This window comes from Mesoplodon mirus (assembly GCF_964341445.2).
Source record: "Mesoplodon mirus genome assembly, chromosome: 5".
NCBI classification, from domain to species: domain Eukaryota; kingdom Metazoa; phylum Chordata; class Mammalia; order Artiodactyla; family Ziphiidae; genus Mesoplodon; species Mesoplodon mirus.
In genome coordinates this window covers 180,346,462-180,355,071 of record NC_138980.1, presented here as the reverse complement: position 1 = coordinate 180,355,071, position 8,610 = coordinate 180,346,462, and the positions used below count along the sequence as shown (strand labels likewise).

General features: G+C 42.3%; 1 protein-coding gene across 1 annotated transcript; it reads right to left on the bottom strand.

Moving 5' to 3' along the window:
• Window positions 1-7,062: 7,062 nt before the first annotated feature.
• LOC309804648 (small ribosomal subunit protein eS25-like) lies at window positions 7,063-7,548 on the bottom strand (the record flags this gene model as incomplete). Its single annotated transcript, XM_082622071.1, is given in 3 exon segments — window positions 7,063-7,512; window positions 7,515-7,524; window positions 7,528-7,548. Coding segments are annotated over 3 exon segments (360 nt in total). The 3' UTR covers window positions 7,063-7,183.
• Window positions 7,549-8,610: the final 1,062 nt, after the last annotated feature.

The following is an 8,610-nucleotide window of genomic DNA, read 5'->3' as shown; positions in this document are numbered from 1 at the left end:
ATCCTATTCCTTATAAGGGCACTAATCCCATACTCCTCCCAAAGAGTAAAACACTCATTACCAAAAAACCTACTGTGACCTGCCTTATCTTGCTCTGATCCCCCAGAGCCACCATGCACTAAGGAAACTGGAAGTTACCCATGATCATAGGAAAGGCAGATCCCTTCCATTTAGGCTGACCCTGGGAGTGGACCTGCAGGTTGACACTTGAGGTGGGAGTGAGAAGTAAGAGGGGACCCAGAGGACAAGAATTGACCAGCTGGTGTTTGAATTTCTTCAAACAGGGGTCACTTATTTTGGCTTATCCATAGGGTGTCTCTGGCCTGAACTCTGAGAATGCCAATAATTCAGAACACTAATGCTTCCCAGGTAAAAAAAAAAAAACAAAAAAGAGGAGCAAGGTGGGGACAGAGCTGAGTGTTGGCTTCATCACTGGTGTGCAGGTGACAGGGCCAGGGAATGGCCACTGAGCTCAGGAGAGTGATTTCACCAGGAGAGTGGGAGAGCACTAAGGCCAGTGTCCAAGAACCAAAGTGGGAAGAAAAGACCGAGAGCTCATCTGGCATCAGAGAAAAGAGGAGGAGGTCCAAGGTGGGACACTTGGGAGAGGTTAAGGCCACATGGATAAGTACCATTGGTTTGGCCATTCTTGTGGCATCTTAAACATTCAACACTTGAAGTCAAAAAGTTAATCCTATTATCTTTTTCTCAATAAAATAATTTGATTCTTTTATTGAGAAAAGATTAAGTAGGAAATGGAAACAGTGATGATTTAAAATAAAAAAGTGGATGAAGGGAAAGGACATGAAAAAGGACATAGGTTGGGGAAATAGAAGGTCAAGGAGACACATTTCCTTCTCTACTTCTTTCCAATCCTAACCCAAGAATCTATTCTCACATCAGGTTGGACTGTGTCAATGACCACCAGGACAAATATGCCTAGTCCCCACTAAAATAGCAATAACATCTTTAATTTGCCGTGTCTTGTTCTGGAAGAATTGTTGATTAAAGAATGTTTTAAGAAAAGTGAAGAGGATAATTTGAACTAAAAGTCAAAGAAGAAGGAGGGTGGGGAGGGGAGGGGAGGGATAGTTAGGGAGTTTAAGACTGACATGTACACACTGCTCTGTTTAAAATAGGTAACCAACAGGGACCTACTGTATAGCATAGGGAACTCTGCTCAATATTCTGTAATAACCTAAATGGGAAAAGAATTTGAAAAAGAATAGATACATGTATATGTATAACTGAATCACTTTGCAGCACACCTGAAACTAACACAACACTGTTAACCAACTGTATTCCAATATAAAATAAAAATTTAAAAAAATGAGTCCCTTTAAAAAAATAAAATAGATAACCAAAAAGGACCTGCTGTAAAAAAAAAACAAAAAAACAAAATGGTAGCTAATCTCATGATAATAAATGTAGCAATAATCCAAGTGGAATAGATTATGCTTTTGAAATATACATGTGACAGGGGTCTTTCCACTTAAAAAATATCAAAGAAGCAGCTCTTTGTTTGGACAGTTTGGTTGCCAGCCCTCATTGGGAAGTGTGAGTGGGGAGCTAATTTACTCAAATCATCCATTCAGAGTCTTCATCCCATATTTGTGCCTGAGTAGCCCCTACAAGTTTGAGAAGAACTGGATGCCATGCACAGTGACGTGCCCTGGGGACAGTGGGCTTGAAGGGACTTCAGATCAGTCCCAAAGGAGCCCTGGGCGTTTGGAACTCAGGACAGACGTTCAGGTGTGGAGAAGGGCAGCTTGATCTGTTGTCTCACGCAGCTTCCCAAAGTGTCAGCTCCCATGGGGAGGTGATTTATCTGTTGTGACAATCTGGCACCAGAGCTGTTTGTTGATCCTGCTGAGCAAGGTCGACAAGGATGCTCGCTGGTACATTTGAGATGAGGAGAAGTTTTGTAGTCTGTGGCTAGGATTGAAATGGACTTTGTGTTGGAAGAGTTAGGAAAGATGCCTGGTATTTGTCATTGCTTTGAAAGTGAATGGGAAAAATAATGACCACATGGGGCTCAGACTGCCCATGACAGCTCTGGTCCGATTCATTTGTTTTTGGATCTTTTTCTTTGATTAGGAGGACAGTGTGGTTGCTACTTCTGGAGCCACTGTTGGGAGCTCAGGGCACCAGACAGCACGGTAGTCTGAGGGGCACCACAAAAGACACATTTACAACCAGCAGAGACTGAGAGTGATGTGTGAGTGGTGATCTAATAGTGAACCAACCAAGAGAGGTGGAGGAGCACATGCCTGATAGAACAAGCCCTTCATTATATGACTGGTCTCCTCGGAAACTCATAAAAAATAGAAATTAAAACACACTTTCTCACCACACTGGCTATCATCTAATAAAAAATATTGGCTAGGGCCTCCCTGGTGGTGCAGTGGTTGAGAATCTGCCTGCTAATGCAGGGGACACGGGTTCGAGCCCTGGTCTGGGAAGATCCCACATGCCGCAGAGCAACTAGGCCCGTGAGCCACAACTACTGAGCCTGCGCGTCTGGAGCCCGTGCTCCGCAACAAGAGAGGCCGCAATGGTGAGAGGCCCGTGCACCGCGATGGAGAGTGGCCCCCGCTTGCCACAACTAGAAGAAAGCCCTCACACAGAAACGAAGACCCAACACAGCAAAAATAAATAAATTAATAAACTCCTACCCCCAACATCTTCTTTAAAAAAAAAATTGGCTAATGCTTTGTTTCGGTGCCTGCCCCCCCTACAAATGATGTGCAAACCATGAATAAATTATTGATTTAACTGCAATGGATCCTGTCAGTTGTCTTGGGATTTGTACATGTTAGATAGAGTCTGACACATTCACAATAAGGAAAAATGCTTCCAAGGAGTGCAGGATTCTGCAGGAAGACCTGGACAGGGAGCTGACAGCTGCTCCCTGGTGTGAGGGACTCGGAGAGGGCAGGCCAAAGTGTCCTTGTCTAGGGGCAGACCATTCCCTAGTCCTGGTGGCTTTTCAGAGATTGATGCAGCTGTAGGGACATCAGCAACTGGTGCCAGGAGGGGGCAGTATCGCTCCCTTTCTGGTCGCCTCCTCTTGGCTCCCGCTGGTGCATTGCATTGACCTTGCACCCGTCCATCTCCTATCAGGCAGACTCTGAACAAGTCCATGTAAGATAAAGTGGCCGATGAAAGTGTGTTGAGCACAAGGTGACTAGCACAGCTCATTAACTCTGTCATCAGTTACAGCTCGAGCTGGGGAGCCACGTGGTCAGGAACTGGGCTCATGTGACTCAGACCCTCCACAGGCATAGCGCTGGGAGACTCTGGCTCAGGTATCTGACCTCATTGCTTCTCTGTTCTCCCATCTGTGAAGTGGGGAGAGCAATAATTTTCCTGAGTTGTTGAGAGGAGCGATGTGGGACATTGAACTGTAAAATACAAAGCATGTGGTTAGTTCACAATAAATGGGAGAGGCTGCTCTTGTGGTCTGCCGGCTAGAGAAGAGGGTGGTTTCATGTAATGGAGTCCAGGGCAGTGAAGGTGGCCATTTTGTGAGCATCCAGGATGTGCCATGAACTGAGCTAAACTGTGGGAAGATGCCCAAGAAGAAGGCCTGAGTGCTGATGTGAGGGAGCTGCGTGTTACCAGACAGCAAGAGGTGCACTTTGGAGAGCATGATGCCTGGGATCCTAGGGCTGACATGACAATGGACTACACACTGGGTGGCTGGAAACGAGGACATTTATTCTCACACAGTTCTGGGAGCCAGCAGTCCAAGATCAAGGTGTTGGCAGAGGGCTTCCTTCTGAGGGCCATGAGGGAGAATCAGCCCAGCTTCTGGTAAAGGCTCAGCATTCCCATTTCATGGCTTGTAGATGCATCACTCCAATCTCTGCCTCTGTTGTCACATGGCCTTCCCCTCCCCATGCCTTCCTTTTCTGTCTCATATAAGGACACTTGTCACAGTAGTCACCCCAATCCAGGATGGTCTCATCCCAATATCTTTACATCAGCTACATCTGCAAAGACCCTTATTAGGGTAACGTTTGGAGTTCCAGGTGGGCATATCTTCCATGTGGGCACCATTCATCTCACTGCATATGGGTGCAATGGAAGCACCAAGGAAGCGCTGGTTTCTCAGAATGGCAGCCTCTCAGCTGTGGAAGTCCATGGGGGGTTGACAGAGGTTGGAGAGGGGGTGAACAGGGTGTTGTGAGCAAGGTACACAGAGCATGCAGAGGCCAGGAGGAGAGAAAGGGTGTGGAAGTGAAGCACTCCCCTTAAAACAACTTCTCTCTCCAACACATCGCTGTGGGAAATCTTAGCACTGCCAGGAGTCTTGGGAGATCTTATTTTCTACATCTTGATATTAGATTTGGCTCACACTTTTCTGAATTTTGGGTATCAGCCTGGGATGGTGGCTTTTGGAGGCAGGGAAGCGAGTTTGCACCTAGGCCATTCCTGGGAGAACGCTGTTGATCTTTCTGAATTGCAATGATAATCTCCTGCAAAAAACAGGGATCCTTATACAAACATTCAGTTTTGCTGGAGTATTACATGATACAATGAAGGAAATGTTGCTTCATGTCACAATAGCTCATTTCAAGGCTATTTCCTTCCCTCCTCTGTGTACTCTTATAGGTCAACTCTTAGGCAGCCCCTTATATTAAATTATACTTTAACCTAAAAAATTAAAATGTAGATATTTCCAGGAGAATGTTTCCTTGTGGATACAACCTGCTCTGTGCAACCTAATTTTATGATTTTTTTTTTTTTTTTTTTTTTTTTTGGTACGCTGGTCTCTCACTGTTGTGGCCTCTCCCGTTGCAGAGCACAGGCTCCGGACGCGCAGGCTCAGCGTCATGGCTCACGGGCCCAGCTGCTCTGAGGCATGTGGGATCCTCCCGGACCGGGGCATGAATCCCTGTCCCCTGCATCAGCAGGCGGACTCTCAACCACTGCGCCACCAGGGAAGCCCTAATTTTATGATTTTTAGCTTCATCCCGTGAACTACTTTCTGAACCACTATTTAATGAGCAACAGACAAAAAGGGTCACATAACTGGCTGAGCACCCCGCCCCCGTGGGCACAGGGGTGGGCTGTAGGGGGAAGGCATATTGCTGTGCTCACAAGGACTAACTCAGTGATAGATCTGTGCTTCTGGGGTAAGAATATCCTCACTGTTCATCGTAAACACAGGCCTTCCTCTTTCCTTCTGTAGAATGGATGGTTCTGTCTCTTACCCATTTCCAGGTCTCATTTTCTTCCCTTATGATAATGTCATCCATGTCTCTTGTACTTGTTTTAGGGAAGAGTCCAGGAATGTTCCTTGTTGTCCACAAGGCATCTGATTTGTGCTGAAAATAGGAGAAGGTGACCCCAAATTTCCTGGGAGGATAGGACCCTTCTTTGTGGACAGTCCTTATTCAGGTTTGGCCTTAAATGACCAATCGTGCATATTCCTCCTCACCTAGTCCTAGACTGTGGTCCTGCTGTGTTTGCTTTGCTCTCCCAGGAGTAGAGGGTCTGTCTGCGGTCACACAACAGTGCATTGTGACACAGAACCTACTTGATAAGGGGTCTTGGAGACTCTACTACCCAGTTCATACCCACTGGCTGTTTATGTGGTCCAGATGGTACTTCCCCTGCTAGATGGTGAATATTAAACCCTGGAAAGAGTCTAAAATCTCTGAACTTCAAGATAAATGTTATCTTGGCTGGAGCTGCACTACAATGAAGTATTTTCTTCCAGAATTTCTCAGCTGGCCTTGGAAATGTTTAAAAGGACATTGAGAACAATGCTTTAAAATTGCCCATAACATGGCATCGTCCTCATGCTCCTGATGATGAATTGTGTCAGCGGATTTTGTCCTGTTACGAGTTCTGTGCATCATCTGATGTGACTTGTTCTAAGTTCCATTGACCCTTTAGAGAATTCTGAAGTTGCTTTGCATTTTTCAAGCTCTTTGAAAATTAATTTTTTGACTATCAGTAATCCTGTCATTTTCTGAATATAGAAACATTTTTGACATTACAGAACACACATTCTCTGACTCTGTGACAAATATAAAAATTCAAAATCAATAAATAATACCCTGATAAAAGAGCTATGCATTAGAAATAACTATTTTAAAAAGTTTTATATATCTCATTGATCAGAAAAGGAAATGAAACTTAAGAAATTTGGAACTAAACTGTAATGGAAAGGTATATATTTCAACTTTTAAGGTACAGTTTAAGAAGTTCCTGTAGGGAACTTGATTGACTCAAATCTGTATATCATAAAAAAAGAAAGATGGAAAATTAAAAAGCCAAGTATTGAACTTAAATTAGGAGAAAGCAATTAGTGGAATAAATTGATGGAAAAAATAATAAAACAAAAGATAAGAAATTAATAAAATATACAATAAATAACATTACAGAAGGTCAACAACAACCATAAAAATCTGGTGCTTTACAAAGAACGTTTAAACATCAACTAATCTTGGGCAAATTCAATCAAGACAAAGGCAGTTGTAAATTAATATTAAGAGTAAAATGGGGACATAATATAGACAGAGCAGAGTTTTAAAATTATAAGCCAATATCAAGAGAAAATGTTATGGCATTGACCAAAACCCCCACAAAACCCAAAAACTAAAACCCCAAATTGACACAAGAAGATATAAAAAAAAACCTATATAGGCCCTGAATTAATTCTCGGGGCTACCCACAAAAATGTACCAGGGACAGTTGACTTTATTGGCAATTTTACAAAACCTTCATGAATTAGGTAACTCCTATCATGTACAAACTGTTCCAGAATACGAAAAGAGCAGGAAAATGTCTCAACAACTTTTCTAAATCTAGGATAGCCTTGTTTCTAAAGGAAACACGGAGATTATAGACAAAAGAGTCACCAAAGATCATAGATGTAAGCATTTAAATAAGACATTAGAAAACCAAATTCAGTAATGAATAAATAAAAAATGATAAATAAAATAAGTATATCTAAAAAAAATTTAAAATACATGCATTCATGTGTATGCATAGACACACACACACATATACACATACCCCATTAAAGTGTATTACATATGAAGTATGGTAAATATTAGAAAATTGTGGTTATGCTATTACAAATAAGTACATATTTTATTTTATTTTATTTTATTTTATTTATTTAATAAAGTTTTATTTTTCAAAATGTACAGTTGGTGGGACCTATTCATGCACCTTCACCAGAAGTTGGGGCATCTCCACCCTTGGTGTTTCTGGTGTAAATTACTTGAACTCTGTGCTTTGAAGCCAGTTTAATAAGTCCTTTACTAAGGAGCCCCTGAAGGGCTGCCCTGGCCAGGGAACCACGAATCTTCAGCCTCTCAGAGACGACAGCTGGAGTTATAAGCTTACAGTTGGGAATTTCTTTACAGAGTTTGTCATATGTTGCTTTGTCAAACAAGACTAGGTTATTGAGCTTGTCCTGAACTTTGCCTTTGGACCACTTCTTCTTTTCAGCCTTGCCCCCAAATATTTTCACTGGGTCTTTGTCTTTTCAGCGTCTTTCTTTTACTTGTCGTCCTTGGGTGGCATAGTGAAGCCGGGAGAGCAGCTGCTACCATTGCACCTCACTAAGATGTCGGACAAAAGGAGTAAGTATGTATTTTAAAACAATCTAAATTTCTATCAATTAGGGATTTGTTAAAGATATTGAGATACATCCTTGTGATGGAATTTTTATGGAGCATGTAAGATGAATACATTATATCCACAGATATCAATGTGGATTTATCTTAAAAAAATAGGATGAAAGGGGCTTCCCTGGTGGCGCAGTTGTTGAGAGTCTGCCTGCCGATGCAGGGGACACGGGTTCGTGCCCCGGTCCAGGAGAATCCCACATGCCACAGAGCGGCTGGGCCCGTGAGCCATGGCTGCTGAGCCTGTGTGTCTGGAGCCTGTGCTCCGCAACGGGAGAGGCCACAACAGTGAGCGGCCCGTGTACCGCAAAAAAAAAAAAAAAAAAGAAAGAAGGAAAAAAAAATAGGATGAAAAAGCATTGTTTTTGGAAAACAGTATGAAGTTTCCTCAAAAAATTAAAAATAGAACCAAGATATGATCCAGCAATTCCATTTCTGGCAATTTATTATATTTATTCAAAGGAAAAAAAATCACTAACTCAAAAAGATTATCTACACTCCCATATTCACTGCAGCATTATTTACAATAGCCAAGATATAGAACAACCTAAATGTCCTTCAATGGATGAATGGATAAAGAAGGTGTGTGATGTATACACACACACACACACACAATTGAATATTATTCAGCCATATAAAAAGAGAAACTCCTGCCATTTGTGACAACATGGATGGAGCTTAAGGGTATTATGCGAAGTGAAATAAATTAGACAGAGAAAGACAAACACTGTATAATCTCACTTATATGGAATCTGAGACAAAAAACAAAAAAAAGCCCCTCCCAAAACAAACTCATAGATCCAGAGAACAGATTGATGGTTGCCAGAAGTGGGAGGTAGAGGGTGGGACAAATTTTTAAGAAAAAGGAAAAAAAATGTTTTTCTGTTCTATTGGAATGGAGAAACACATTGCAGAAGAACACATTTAGAATAATTTGCTATTCATGTAAATTTAGTGA